At 39.6% G+C, this 16,210-nt stretch overlaps 1 protein-coding gene across 1 annotated transcript in view; it reads left to right on the forward strand.

The window, feature by feature from the left end:
• Nucleotides 1–1,874: 1,874 nt before the first annotated feature.
• DPY19L2 (dpy-19 like 2) overlaps nucleotides 1,875–16,210 on the forward strand; it is a 115,381-nt gene continuing 101,045 nt past the window's right edge. The window contains exons 1-4 of the mRNA XM_004385312.1: nucleotides 1,875–2,262; nucleotides 6,554–6,578; nucleotides 8,154–8,241; nucleotides 10,936–11,073. Coding sequence (XP_004385369.1) covers nucleotides 1,875–2,262; nucleotides 6,554–6,578; nucleotides 8,154–8,241; nucleotides 10,936–11,073 — 639 coding nt within the window. The remainder of the gene's footprint in view (nucleotides 2,263–6,553; nucleotides 6,579–8,153; nucleotides 8,242–10,935; nucleotides 11,074–16,210) is intronic.

Consider the following 16,210-nt stretch of genomic DNA (forward strand, 5'->3'; position numbering starts at 1 on the left):
AAGGTACTTTATTTTGAGTTTGCATATTCATTCAAGAATTTTTTTTTTTTTATCAACCACCTATAAATACCTTGTATTTTAAACTCAGTATTGGACAGATGGAGCCCTGGGGGCCCAGTGGTTAAACGTTCAGCTGCTAACCAAAAGGTTGGCAGTTCAAATCCACCAGCCAATCCTTGGAAATCCTATGGAGCGGTTCTACTCTGTCCTATAGGATCGCTATGAGTCAGAATGACTCAATGGCAGTGGATTTGGTTTGGTTTTTGGTATTGGACAGATAGAATTTACTGTTAAAACTTGGTCAAGTTACCATCCCTCTGATCCTCAGTTTCCAAATGTGTACATAGTCACTGTGTGAATTAAATGAGAAAACACTTTAAGCACCAAACACAGTCCTAAGAACAGTAGTAAATGCTCCTAAAAAAAAAAAAAAAAAGCTTACAAAACAACAAATTAATAATACCAGCACTTAAATAAGTGATAAGGTGAATAGAACTATCAGTAGGTGATTTAGACCTTCGGAGAAGGGGTAATTAATTGGGGTTGGAGAAATTGGCTGGTGCTTCAAAGGTAATATGAATCAGATGGGCAGGGAGAAATCAGATGGGTTTTCAGCAGGGTTTTTTTGGTGAAGGAATAGTTAGGAAGTGTGCTCCTGTTGACCTCACTTGGAATGACTGCAATGGAGGTTATGTGTCAGGGAAAGTGGGAAATTAAAGTTGAAAAGGTAGTTTGGGGCAGATTACTGAAGGCATTGATTAGCAAGCCAAGATGTTCACACTTCATCCTTGGACTATGCGGAGCTATGAACATTTCTGAGCAGTGTGGTATCAGGAAAATTAACCTGGCCACAAATGAGCCATAGATTGGGGGAGGCGATGGGAATTAGGGAGTTCAATCTGATCCATAATAAAACGGATGTAGGTGAAGCAGTATGGCCTCCAGTACTATGTAGGGCCCGTGACAGAGGACATGGAACAGGTATGTTAACAGCTCCTGTCCATCTGTGTCCGTTGCTGGGGCGTCGTGTACGGGTGTGTAGAGACTACGGGGCTAAGAGCTCCCCTCTTGGTTGGGCTTGGGTGGTGAGAGCTCTGTGCACGACGGCTGAAGAATTCTGAAGAATCTTGATGAAACAGGTAAATTTTCCTTCAAGAATAGATTAGCAGGCGCTATCCTGGAAAGGGAAACCACGCTATCACAGAAGGCACAGAAGGCGTCAGCCGAAGGCTCCCACCCCAGCTCTGCCACATGCTGCCCTGTGGCCTTGGGCCGTTTCCTCCGTGTCGCTGAACCTCGGGTGCCTCAGCGGACAAGACCGCTCGTTGAATGTTCAACGCAAAGTGTTCGTAGGAGGAGAGGAGTGGTGTCCGCAAAGGGCCAGGCGCCCCAAAAGGTTCTCTTTCTATGGTTATTTCTGCTAACTAGGATCTCTTCCCTCTTTTAATAACCTCGAGACATGCAATCTTTTGGTAAATATGCCAAAGATAAGCCTGAACGCTAAGAAAGAAACTGCGGAGAGTTCCTCAGACTGTGCGGCCAGCCCCAGCGTACGCCAGAGCGGTGCGGAGGGCGACGCGGACGACTGCACCGCGGCAGGGGGGCAACGGCTCAGGCGACGGTGGGAGGGGATGGAGGAGGAGCGGCGCGCGGGGGGTGACGGGAGGGGCGGTGCGAGGGCGGGCTCGGGGAGGCCTAGATCGCACGCCCCCACACGTTTTGTGGTCGCCATGACGACCAGGGTGCCCGCAACGGCGGCGGGGACTAGTCGTTGAGGCTACGAGCGGAGCTAGGCTACTCCGGCCCTTGCCCGAACTCTGCTGGCTTGGCCCCGGAGAGTGACCCAGCGCCATCCGAACAGGGACTATGAGAAAATGGTCGGGCAAAAGAGGAGTAAACTCAAAGAAGCGGCTCCCGATCCGTTTCGGTCTTCTCGCAACATGCAGTCTAAGCGGCGGCGCCGGGCCACCGGAGCTGGGGAACCGGAGATGGAAGAGGAGCCGCAGGAGGAGGTGGAAAAGCAGGAGCTGCTTCGGCAGCCTTCGCCCGTCGGCGGCGGGAGCTTGCTAGGGGGTGCCCGGAAATACTTGTCGCGGAGGACCCGAAAGCTGAACCCCGCGAATTGCATTAGGCTGGAAGTGGGCCCAAGGACCCTTCTACTCGGCCGCTTCCAATTCCTCCATCGTTTCCTGGATCAGCTCCGCGAAAAGGTGCAAAAGCTGCAGACGTATAAGTTTTCGAGCAAGACCAACATGGGCATAGGTGAGCAGAGTAGAGCGGGGAGAGCCCTTGCAAGGAGCCCCGGCGGCGCTCGGGGCCAGACATCATCCCGCCAGGGCACAGAGCAGCAAGACCCGGGGTCAGAAGGACCCGCAGGCCCTTCCCTCAGAGCCCACAGTTTGAAGGAGCTTTGGTGAGCCTGGAAGGAGATCAGTCCAACAAGCAAGCGTTTGTGGGTGCCTACACACTCTAACAACAAAGCTCGAGCTCCGGGTAATCTCAGGACAGATGTGAGAGTTAATGGAGACAGGTTGACAGGACTGGCTGGGTGGTGGGGTAGCAGGGAAGCAGGGAGACAGGAAAGCCAAAGAAGATGGTATGGCTTTAACCTGAGTCATTGGAAGAAGTCATGGTGGTGCCCATAGAAAATAGATGAGATAAGAGAGAAAAATGAGTATGTTTTTAGAGGAAGCCTAAGAGTACTTTCGGATGTATGATTTTGAGGTATCTACGGGACATACGGAAACCCTGGTGGCGTAGAGGTTAAGAGCTACGGCTGCTAACCAAAAGGTCGGCAGTTCAAATCTATCAGGCGCTCCTTGGAAATCGTATCGGGCAGTTCTACTCTGTGCCGTAGGGTCTCCGTGAGTCGGAATCGACTCGACAGCAACGAGTTGTTTTTTTATGGGGCATACAGAGTAGCCCTGGTGGCGCAGTAGTTAAGCGCTCAGCTGCTAACCAAAAAGTCGGCAGCTCGAATCTACCCATCGCTCGGCGGGAGCGGTGTGTTTCCGTAAAGATTTCAGCCTTGGAAACCCTATAGGGTAGTTCTACTCTGTTCTATGGGATCGCCATGAGTCCAAATAGACTAGAAGGCAATGGGTCTATGGGACACCCAGATGAAGATGTCTAGCAGGCTCTTGGATATGTATGACCATGGTTCAGAGAGCGATAGTTTAGGAATGAAGATTATAGATTTGGGTATTAGCCACATAGAAGTGATAGTTGAAACTTCTAAGATTGAGCGAGATGGCCAGTGGATACCAATGTGAAGAGAGAAAAGTGGGCAAATGATAGGTACTTGGGGGAAACTTTTAAATTTACATTTAAGAAATGAGGAAGAAGAGAAGCCAGATAAGCACATAAAAATGGAGTGGTCAAAAAATAGAAGAACTGCACGAGTTCTGTGTGATGGAAAGATGAGAGAGGAAGAAAGCCAAGAATGTGGTCACATGCTACTGGGAGTTTGAAAAGTGTGAGAATTGATGGAAACCATTGGATTTGATAAGCAAAGGTCATTGGTCATTTAACAGAGTTAAGGGTGATTAAAAAATTTGAGAACAGTTAATGGTGATGATTGAACAACATGATAACTGTACATGTCACTGAACTGTACATGTGAAGATTGGAGAAATGGCAAATGTTTTGTTTCCTGTATACTTACCACAATAAAATAATTAACACTAGAAAAAGAGTTACAGGAACTTAGGAGAAAGAGGTTGGCCTAGAGTCTTGTGAATGAATGGGGAAGAAGAAACAGAGACAGGGACATAGAGAGAGAGAGTGCACACGTGCAACAAAGAGGGAGAAAGAGAATCCCATAGTCTGAAGGGCTGTTAGATCAAGGGAAGTGTGGTGAGGCCTAGGAGAATGAAAGGCTAACGGAAAGGATCAAGGGGAGAGGGTGAGATTGAAATTCTAAGAGAAAGAATAATTGGAGCAAAGTCTTGGAATATTCAAAGGGATGGAATGGAAAGCATATATTTGAGAAAGTAAGTGTAGAAAAGAGGAGAGCCACTTCCTCTTCTGAGATGGTAGAGAATAGGAAAGTAAAGGTTACAAGAGAGAAATATTTAGAAAAACGTTGGAGATAAGAGAGATTGGTAGTGCATGCGTCAAAAATGGTTTGTCTTTCAGTAAAGCATTAAGGCTAGGTTATCTTTCGAAGTGAGACTGGTAGAGATGCTATTCGGAGGCTCAGGAGATATGCTTTTTTCTCACACCTTCAAAAGAGGTGATAAGCATTTCATGCATTTAGAATATTGACATTATTATACCTTATCACTTTTTCAGGGATAGCAGGCAGGTGTGGGATGTAGAGTAGGGGGAGGGAGATGGGATAGACAAGAAAATTTTGAGGCTCTTTGGAAAGCTCGATGGATTTGGTAGGATATTTGATCTTTTCATTTTCCTTAGATATAATTTTAAGGGTTTTCGCCAGAATATATAATATGCATGGGTTTGTGTAGAAAGTCAGTAAAGGAGAATAACAAAGAGGATGCACACAGGGCAGCCTCTGTATATCTTAAAGTTAATGAAATCTCATTAGATGGGCATCTGCTTCAAGTTGACAGAGAAGGTATAAGGCTTAATTTCAAGGTGGTTCAGGGCATCTTAGAAAGAGTTAATATATTAATGAATATAGTATAAAAGGGGTCAGCAAACTTTTTCTGTTAAGAAAATGTAAGTATTTTAAGCTTTGCAGGCTACATACAGCCTCTGTAGTTTATTTTTCTCTTCTTCCTCCTCTCTCTTTTTAACAACGTTTTAAAAGTGTAAAAACCATTCTTAGCTTGCAAACAGTACAGAAACACCACAAGTGTTTGCTGATCTGGTCTAAAATGAGCAAATCTTCTAAGAAGTATTGAAGAGTGATAGGGAAGCGCCCATGATAGTTAGGAATATAGCTGTGTCCTTTCAGAAACAGATCGCCCACTGACTTCCAAAGTGCCTCAGGGTGGGTTTGAACCACCAGTCTTTTGGCTAGTAGTCAAACCTTTCACCATTTGCTCTACCCAGGGATTCCTAGTTAGGAATATGGGGAAAGAACTATAGAAGCATGATTAGGAATTTTCAACTCCTTGCAGTTTTTTTTTTTAAAATTAATTTCTTTATTTGCATTATTTTGTTGAGTAATTTTGCTGAGTAGTTTTTTACTTTTAAGAGGTTAATGTTGATGGTTTGTAAAATGACTTGCTAAGTATATTTGGGACAGCCGTAAGAAATATTATTATGAAATCATGGAGGGGAGGCACGACTTCCAGAAAGGCAGAGTGAGGACTTCCATAAATCCACTCCTCCATCAAAGCAAGGAAAATACTTGAAAAATTACCAGAATCAACATTTTCAAAATGATGGAATTAACCAAAGGTTTACAACAATCTAAAGAGCATTTAGAACCTCTGTACGAAAAAAAAAAAAAAAAAGTTGCCATGGTGGCAACAGCATGAGTGTGAGAGTAGAATGTGCTCCATATGGTTTTCAATGGCTAGTTTTTTGGAGGTAGATCACCACGTCTTTCTTCTGAGGCACCTCTGGGTGGACTTGAACCTCCATCCTTTTGGTTGACATCCAAGTGCATTCAGCATTTGAACCACCCAAAGACTCTGAACCTCTGTAAGCGAAGCAGTTTGTGGTGTTTTAACTTGGCCAATTCCATCCCACTCTCTCTAGCTCCATCCCGTTGTAGAGTTGCTTCCAACTCATAGCAACTGTATAGGGCAGAGTAGAACTGCCCCATAGAGTTTCCAAGGAGCATCTGGTGGATTTGAACTGCCGACCTTTTGGTTAGCAACTGAGCTCTTAACCACTGAGCCACCAGGGCCCCTCTCCAGCTCCATCCTATTGTGGTCTAGTTGATTCCGACTCACAGTGATCCTATAGGACAGAGTAGAATGGGTAGCGGGGAAAACCAGCAGCCTCCCAGTCACCAAAGAGGGCAGACTGAGTTTAACTTCTCAAAAAGCCTCACCTCAGATTATTGTCACTGTTTGACCTGTCTCACAGCTCCCTAGTAAAGCCTCATTCACGGGGCATTGGCATGGTTGGCACAGCAACTCCAGATGAGTCTCCTCAGTAGTCAGAGTGCTCTCAGAGCTTCAGGAAGTTATTCGTGAATATATTGCACAGTGGCTTCTGTTAGCTAAAATCATTTCTGAAAGAATCTTCCTTTAAAAATGTTATATAAAGAAATAAAGAATAAGAGAACAGGGAATAGTAGAGAATAATACTGAAAATCACAAAAAAAGTAAAAATCATCTATAAATTCATCACTTTTTAATAAATTATCTAAGTGAGATGTAAAGTCTTTCACATTGTTCCCGTTGCTCCTCACATCCGCCCTCCAGAGGTAAGCACTGGTTTATGGACATAAATTTGGTTTGTGTCCTTCTGGAATTTTTCCTATGTGTATATAGGCAGAGGTAGCTAGCCATTTTGCCTGTGTGCACATGCTTTCTTTCCCTCTCTAGACATAGAATACATTTGGAATACTTATTTTAAAGATATTTTATTAAAGCAGCCTTTAATGTCTTTTTTGTTTTTCTTTTTCCAGCTGCCTTTGTGGGATTTTTACACTGGTAAGATTTAGTTTGTTTGAAATAAATAACATTTGGATTAAAGTTTTTCATCAGTGTTTGCATGCAATAAAATAACTGTTCTCTATGTTATAGAACATCTATATGTGCACCAATTTACACATGTATGTTACTTTTTAAATTTTTTTGTGTTTTTGGTAAAAGTTTACACAGCAAATTAAGTTCCCATTTAACAATTTCTGTACATACTGTTCAGTGACATTGGTTACATTTTTCACAATGTGTCAACATTCTTATTATTTTCATTCTGATTGTTCTGTTTCCATTAGTCTAGCACCCCCCTCCCCCTTAGCTTCTTATCTTTGCTTTAGGGTAAATGTTGACCATTTGGTCTCATGTAGATGATATAGATGTATCTGTTACTTTTTACAAACCTCATATGTGAAACAGCATCTATAAATAGGTACATTAGAATAGTAATTTATGAATTAAAATATTTTTGCTTTACCAAAGGATTCACCACTATAATTTCTTTAAATATCCAGCTTTTTTAGTGTATTCTGCATGCTTCTTTCATATAAGAAACTCCCTTATTTTATATTAACTGTGTTGATAGTCACAAATTTAGAGCTAAAGTTTTACTAGCACCTGTCAATTGAGAATCAGGTGAAAATGAAGATAAAGACTCTGAAATAGTAATGCAGAATTAAATGAGTATTTCAAGTTTATATACACATATACTCTATTTTACATGAGATGTATTTGTAAAAATAATATGTAAAATAATATTATTTTCCTTCTGACATTTTCATTTCTAAATGAGCTTTGGGATTTCTCCTCTTGGGAAGTATGTGATTGGCCCCCACTTTCTACTGGTATAGTGTTGCACTAGCTACTTAACCTGCAGGGACTTTCTGATGTTAGACTAAGACTGTAATGCTAGGAAGCATTTCCTACAACTATCGGTACCCTAGCATATATCGTACGTGTGAATGAGGGTTAGTGAGAAACAGGGTTGATGTACAGAATCTTGCTTTATTTTCCAAATCATTAGGAAGCATCTACTATGTAAATTAAGGATAGCATGATTGCTGACTATGAACTAATTTTATCACATATGCTCTTATTTTTAACTGCCTACAGCTTGACTTTGAAGTTGATGCCTTATGTGATATCATCCTTATTTAAAAATTGCCTTAGTCTGGAATAATTTTATTTAAAATTATGTTTGAATGCTTTTTTACTAGTTAGAGCAGCATTTCCCAGGCCTGGAACATTCGAATCACTTGTGAAACTTAAAAAAACAGAACAGAAATCTGCTTCTGTTCTGATTCGGAGATCTGGAGTGGGAGATGGGATGAGAGAGCCACAGGAATTTTAGGTATACGGTTATAATTAAAAACCAGTGAGTTAAAGAACTTCGGGGGTCTGTGATGCTGTATTATAAATGCCTAAAAATGTACAAAGTATGAAGGAAATTATAAAATTATCTCAATATTTGTTATAAAAATCTATTCTTTTTCACTTTTATGAATTCTTTATTTTGCTTATCTATAACTTATTTATTACTGGTTATGAAACTTGCTCTTATAATATGGTGCTTCATCTTTTTTCTAGGATACATTTAATAACACTTTTTGAAAATGATCGCCATTTTTCTCACCTCTCATCTTTGGAACGGGAAATGACTTTTCGCACTGAAATGGTTAGGTTCTTTCTTCTAATGAATTAATTTGTATTTTATAAGTAGTAGAACTATAAGCTGGAAATTCATTAGGAACTGAAATGATTTTTTGGCGGCCTGTACTGTTTCTCAAGCTATAACCATGTTTATTATTTAAATATAAGTGTTTGGGGTTATTAGTAGTATTTTTTTTACTTATCTCATTATCTCTTCCCCTTTCCTAATGCAGACTTCTTTTTAAGATAATAAAGATCAAATATAATAGCTGAAGAAAAAGGAGAACAAGGAAAGACAACATTTAAGAAGTGATATAGGGTATCAAATATTAACAGAAATTGCTTTCTCTTGGGCTAGAAGAGATCCCATGTCTTATTTGGCCCTTTTAATTCCTTTCTTTCTTTTTTTTTTTAGCTTTCTTTTGATTTCAAAATAATGTCTTTTAAGAGCCCACTTCTGATACAATTTCTTTAATGTTTCTCTTCTTTTGAGACTGAATCTATAAAATGTTTGGCTGTACTTTGAGGAGGCAGCTCTTCCCCAGTTATATTTTGCATGCCTTCTGCTCTGAGGGGCTCATCTTCCAGCACTGTATCAGACAGTGTTCGGGTGTTATCCATAGGGTTTTCACGGGCTAATTTTTTTCGGAAGTAGATCGCCAGGTCCTTCTTCCTAGCCTGTCTTAGTCTGGAAGTGCTTCTGAAACCTGTCCACCATGGCTGACCCTACTGGTGTTTGAAATACCAGTGGCATAGCTTCCAGCATCACAACACCACATAAGCCACCACAGTACAACAAACTGACAGACAGGTGGTGATATTGACACAGTGGCTGCAACAGTGGGCTCAAACATCCCTACTATTGTGAGGATGGTACAGGACTGGGCAGTGTTGCGTTCTGTTATACATAAGACTGCTGTGAGCTGGAGCTCTGTACCTAATGACTATAAAACGGGGATAATGCCATCTACCATACATATCTCACATGATTATTGTGAGGATTAAATGAGAATTGAATGCCAAGGAGCCCTGAAAGCACAACAGTTAGTCGATCAGCTACTTTCTCCTGCTCTGTGGGAAAAAGACCTAGTGATCTGCTTCTTTAAAGATTACAGCCAAGAGAACCCTGTGGGGCAAGTTCTGCTCTGTTACATGGGGTCTCTGAGTTCAACAGCGCCCAACAAAAACAACAACAAACAAATGCCAGAACTGCAGAATTGTACATTTTTGAAGAGACCATAAAAGTTTTCCAGGTCAGCTCCCAGCTAGTTAGGGGCCAAGTGGAGACTAGAACTGGTCTCCTGACTCTATAGCCACTGCTTTTTAAACTTCACTCTTATAGCTCCTTCACAGCTTTGAAGAATTGAGTATCTTAGCATTTGTATGATATCTGAATATTTTAATGGTATTATTTCCAAAGAGAGGACCTAACATTAAATAAAGAGTGTAGCTGGGCAGAGTCTGGACTCCAGATAGCAGTTCTGAAGTGGTGTGATGACGAGTCAGTTAACCTCTCTGATTCTCAGTACTCTCATCTGTTAAATAGAAATAATGCCAGCCTGACAGGGTTTTTGTGAGAATGAGGGAGCTAATGAATGGAAGCACATAGCACAGTGTCTGGCACAAAACAGTGGTTGTTATTAATAAAACTTATTTATATATTTACTGTTTCTCTAAATGTAGACTTAATACACATTAGACATCCTTTAATTGTACTATTGCCTTGCTGCCCTCTTAAGAAGAAAGGAAAAATTCTTATATAGGCTGGTATTTTATCAATCAAATCTATGGGAAATGGCCTTTCAGACATCAGCTAAAACAGATCTTCAATAGTCACTATTGTTGCCTAATCTACCAAAAATAAAGCAGTTGGGTAAGACAGGAATGAGTGTAGAGCTGAAGATTTTTTTTTTAATTGTTTTTTGGGTAGTGTGTGATTAACAATGTGATCCTTTATTCACTTACACAGTTCAGAAGTGAAAGCAGGAAATTGATGAGGGCAGTAATCTGAAGCAATATGATTTTGTTAATCCTTGAATTTTAAGTAAACAGTAGTTTAGTAAATCCATTGCTTTATATACCAGAACAATATGCTAAGATAATCCCCTTTTTCAGTATGCAATATTTGTGAGTGACTATACTCAGTTGATACTTACTTAGCATTCACTTTGTGCAAAAGCATTAGATGGAGCTATGAAGTAAGTTGAAAGCATGGAACTTCATCTCATATTGTTTACAATTATGTGTTATTTCTTAAGAGTATGGGAAAAAAGAAGTGTTTTCTATATGCAAAGTTGTACAGGGACATGAATGCATCCCTGTTTATGGTAAATACATCAGATCTCAACCTCTAAGTATCTCATAATGTGGGAATTAATAAATTGTATACATATTTAGACAATGTCCTTAAAATATAATAGTAAGGAGTAATTAAAAAAAAAAAAACTTGTTGCCATTGAGTCAATTCTGACTCACAGTGACCCTATAGTACAGAGTAGAACTTCCCCATAGGGTTTCCAAGGAGTGGCTGGTGGATTCAAACTACTGACCTTTGGGTTAGCAGCCAAATGCTTAACCACTGTGCCACCAGGGCCCAAAGGGGTAATTAGGAAGTATTGTTACTGACTTTCTCTTTTTTTCAGATGAAATTGTTCTAAAAAGATTTATAGAGCTAAATATTTTCAAGTTTTACTTATACCAACAATATGTGCCTTTTTAGGGACTTTATTATTCCTACTTCAAGACCATTGTTGAAGCACCTTCGTTTTTGGAAGGACTTTGGATGATTATGAACGACAGGCTTACTGAATATCCCCTTGTGATTAATACAGTAAAACGTTTCCATCTTTATCCAGAGGTGAGTAATATTTTGAGACAAATATTATTTGTATGCTAATCCCTTTTTTATTGTTAGATAGAAATAGTAACTAAGCACAACGATATTAGAAATGGGATAGAAGTTTTAAGTTTATTGTTGTTTATGTCCTTATAGTTAGATGAGCAGGGTATCAAAAGTTCTCCTAAAATTTACAGACCCCAGAAACTGCTCACATGAACTCAAAGAATAAAATCTTAGTATGGAAGTAATAAAGGATCCCTGGTAGCACAACTATTAAGCACTCAGCTGCTAACCAAAAGGTTGGCAGTTCTAACCCATCTAGCAGCTCTGTGAGATAAAGACCTGGTGATGTGCTTCTGTAAAGATTACAACCAAGAAAACCCTTTGGAGCAGTTCTACTCTGTCACATGGGGTCATTATAAGTTAGAATTGACTTGAGGGCACCCAACAACAACAACGTGAAAGCAATGACCAGGGCAGCATACAAGCCGAAAGGAAAGTGATGTGAGCCAAGAAGTGTTGTAAGTAGGGATGGTCTGTTGGCTTTGGAGACTGGTGGAGGTGCGTAGAACAATGACCTTGGAGTTTCATTAATAAAGTAAGATTTATTTAGTCACATAGCCAAAAATCTATGAGCATCTTCCGATGCTTAGCCTAAAAAAATATGGATTTTATGGTAGTCTGCAATTTCTACAAATTGGAAAACAAGACAAAAAAATTAGTAAACTCAGTTTGTGAACTATTAAATGCTAAATTTGACATCATGATAAGCACTATTTTTCAGTTTAGATTTTCTCAGATTCTAGCAACTTACTTAAAAATCATTACTTTTTAGTCCTTTTTTAATATTTGCATAGGTTTTAAAAATTATTGTTCATTTGCTTTTGAAACCTAAAAAGTCGTCTTCTTTTTCTAACAGGCTATTCAGATTTTCAATTTTTTTTTGGTCAGTTTTGATAATTTATGTCTTTCAAGGACTTTGTCCATTTCATCTGAAAGTTGACAAATTTATTGGCATAAAATTGTTCATAATGTTCCCTTATTCTTTTAATGTGTATAACGACATTTGGCTTTCATTTGTGATACTGGTAAATTGCATATTTTCTTTGTTTTTCTTCATCAGTGTAGTTATAGTTTTATTCATTGCTGTTTACAAAATGCTAACTTTTGGCTTTGTTGATCTTGCTCTATGTTCTTCTGTTTTGTATTCCATTGATTTCTCCTCTCATCTTTATTATTTCCTTCCTTTGGGTTTACTTTGCTCTTTTTCTAGCTCTATAAGGTGGATGCTTACATCCTTGATTTAAAACTTTTTTTTTTCCCTAAAAGAAGCATTTGTTGCTATAAGTGTTCCTCTAAACCCTACTTTATCTGCATCCCACAAATTTAGATATGTTTAATTTTCATTGTAGTTCAGGTCTAATTATCTTGTAATTTCTCCTGTGATTTATTTTTACTATTGTGATGTACTTTTATTACCATATATTTGAAGATTTTTCTAGATAACTTTCTGGTATGAACTGCCAATTAAACCTTTTGTGGTTAAAGAATATGCTGTGTATAATACCAGTTCTTTGAAGTTTATTCAGGCTTGTTTTATGGCCCCCTCTCTGGTCAGAAAGCGTCCTAGTTATCGGGTGCTGCTGTAACAGAAATACCACAAGTGGATGGCTTTGACAAAGAGAAATTTATTCTGTCACAGTTCTAGGAGGCTAGAAGTCCGAATTCAGAGTGCGAGCTCCTGGGGAAGTCTTCTTCTCTCTGTTGGCTCTGGGGGAAGGTCCTTGTCATCAATCTTCCCCTTGTCTAGGAGCTTCTCAGTGCAGGAACCCTGGGTGCAAAGGACACGCTGTGCTCCCAGCACTACTTTTTTGGTGGTGTGAGGTCCCCCATGTCTCTCTGCTCACTTTTCTCTTTTATATCTCCAAAGAGATTGACTTAAGCCACAACCTAGTCTTATACATTGAGTCCTGCCTCGTTAACGTAACTGCCTCTAACCCTGCCTCATTAACATCATAGAGATAGGGTTTACAACACATAGGAAAATCACATCAGATGACAAAATGGTGGAAAATCACACAATACTAGGAATCCTGGCCTAGCCAAGTTGACACATATTTTAGGGGGATAGAATTCAATCCATGACAGAAGGGTTCCTGGTGATGGTCATACCAAGCTGAATCTTGAAGGATGAATGGGGGTTAGACCATAAAGGGAGCATCAGAGCAAGTGGTCAGGGTGGTAAGTGAAAGGGCAGTTTGGGGCAAGCATACACAAAGATATAGATTCTTAAGAAAGTATGGAAGCTCTTCAAAGAGCTTCAGGTAGTTTGTCTGACTAAAATTGTAGGATGTTTGGTGAAAAGTGCCAGAGATGAGCCTGGAGAGATGAAATAGCCAGAGGCTAGATCATGGAGGGTCTCATATGCATTGCTGAAGAATTTAGATTTTATTCTGCAGGCAGAAGATCAAGATGTGCATTCTAGCTTTGAATTCTGGAAATGTCACATTAGCATAAGATTTGGAAGATGAACTGGAGGGAAACAAGACTGAAAGCAGGAGACTAATTAGTAAGCTATTACAGTAGTTCCCATAAGAAATGCTGAAGCCCTTATCTATAGTCATGACAGTAGTTCTGAAGGATAAGAAGTGGATTTTTAAAAGAGTTAATGTGTAGAATTAATAGAACTTCATAACCAATTGTCTGTAGGTAGGAAGCTAGGGAAGAGTAGTCCATGAAGACTTCTAAGTTTCTAGATTGTGGAAGTAACCTAATCATGATGATATTCACTAAAATGAAAACCACAGAAGAAAGAGTAGGCTTTTTTTGGGGAAAAATTATATGTTCAGTTTTGGACATGTTAAATTTGAAGTGCCTGTGGATCATTCCAAATGGAGATTTCTAGGAGTTAGGCAATATAAACCACTTAGTTTGATGCCATTCTTGACTTAATGCTTTTTTTTTAAAGTTTTTTTTTTTTTTTTTAAGTCTCATGTTTTCAGTGAGAAAATACCTGAGTAGGGTAGATAACTACAGATAATTTATGATATTAAAATGTCTAGAACTATATGGTGTTACAGCATCTATACAAATGTCCTAGAGATTACTTAGAGTTAATTCTACACGAGTTGAAAAAATGGTTTTTCATATTAAACTTAATGAAAAGCCACCATAGTGAATATTATTGTTCACTTCTAACATCCTTTCTACTCTAAATGATTAATCTAAAGCAGGGGCCAGCAAACTACAGCCCGTTGGTCAGATCCAACATGCTGCCTATTTTTGTAAATAAAGTTTTATTGGAACACGGCCATGCCCATTCATTTGTATACTGTCTATGGTGCAGTGGTTAAGAGCTTGGCTGTTAACCAAAAGGTTGCCAGTTTGAATCCACTAGCTGCTCCTTAGAAACCCTATGGGGCAGTTCTGCTCTGTCCTGTAGGGTCACTATGAGTTTGAATCTACTTGACGGCAATGGGATTGGTTTTTTTTGTTTTTTCGATTATGGTTGCTTTCATGCTGCAGTGGCAGAAATGAGTTGCAACAGGAACCATATGGCTACAAAGCCTGAAATACTTACTATCTGGCCACTTAGAAAAAGTTTGCAACCATTGGTCTAGGTAATTATAATAACTTCACCCCTCTTGCTAGTGATTGATTCAGGAATCAGCATGTTGTTCTCTTCTATTCAGTTAGCAATGATGGGAAGCCTGCTAGAGGCTTCTTGGAAAAATTTCCATGCGTTTAAAAGAGAATTACAGGAACAAATGACTTCTCTTCTTCCTCTGGTCATTGTCATATCTGAATGTGATGCCTGAAATTGCTGTTGCCATCTAGTACAAGGTTGTGGATGAAGCCAACACTGAGTAGGGCTGAAGAGAGAGATGGAAAGAACCTGAATATTTTATGACATCTTTGAGATATTGTACTGTGCTGGGAGCCTGCCCTACTTCTGGACTTCTCCTAGTCCACTGCGATAATGTATAATCTTATTGTTAAAGTCATTTTGAGGCAGATTTTTGTTACTTAGCACTGAAAGCATATTGTATTATTGAGTAGGTACATGTTTTATATGCCTACGGAAATGCCTGGAAGGATGATCAACGAAATATTAAAATCTCTAGGTGGTTCTTACTTTCTCTTTTGGGCTTTTCTAGACATAAGTATTTCGTTTGTTTATAATTTTTTCTGTTTGTTTTTTCCTTGTATTTAAACTATTTAAAGTGGATTACAGATTGGGAAGAATTGGTCTTCTCCTCGGCCAAAATTTTAATGGACACAGGAGCTATTATTCCATATGTAATTGTTTTTATATTTTTTTAGACTATAAAGAAAATACATTTAAGTCACTAAATGAGTAATCATGAAATGTTTCTATAAATCTTTGCATTTTGCTATTGATCATCATTTTTTAAAATTTTTTAATTTTTTTCCATACAAAAATTTATACATATATTGTTAAGTGACTGTAATTGCTCTCCCCATACTATGAGAAAACACTCTTTCTTTCCACCCCTGATTCCCAATGTCCGTTCAACCAGCTCCTAACACTCTCTGCCTTCCCATCTCACCTCTGGACAGAAGCTGCCCATTTAGTCTCTTGTATCTACTTGAGCTAAGAGGCACAGTCCTCACCAGTATCACTTTATGTCCCACAGTCCTGTCCAATCCCTGTCTGAAGAGATGGCCTCGGAAATTGTTTTAGTTCTGGGCTGATAGAGAATTCAGGAACCATGCTTTCCAGGGTTCATCCATTCTCATTCAGACCAATAATACTAGTCTTCTGACTAGAATTTGAGTTCTGCACCCCACCTTTCTCCTGCTCCATCAGGGACTTTCTGTTGTGTTCCCTGTCAGGGTGGTTGTTGGTGGTGGCCGGGCACCATCTAGTTCTTCTGGTCTCAAGCTGATGAAGTCTCTGGTTTATGTGGCCCTTTCTGTCTCTTGGGCTAATACTTTCCTTGTGTCTTTGGTGTTCTTCATTCTCCTTTACTTCAGGTGGTTGGGAACAATTGATGCATCTTAGATGGCTGCTTGCAAGCTTTTAAGACGCCAAACGCCACTCACCAAACTAGGATGCAGAGGATTTTCTTAATAAGCTTTGTTATGCCAGTTGACTTAGATGTCCCCTGAAAGCATGGTCCCCAGACCCCTA

Source organism: Trichechus manatus, unplaced genomic scaffold (assembly GCF_000243295.1).
Source record: "Trichechus manatus latirostris isolate Lorelei unplaced genomic scaffold, TriManLat1.0 scaffold00137, whole genome shotgun sequence".
In the NCBI taxonomy this organism is placed as follows: Eukaryota; Metazoa; Chordata; class Mammalia; order Sirenia; family Trichechidae; genus Trichechus; species Trichechus manatus.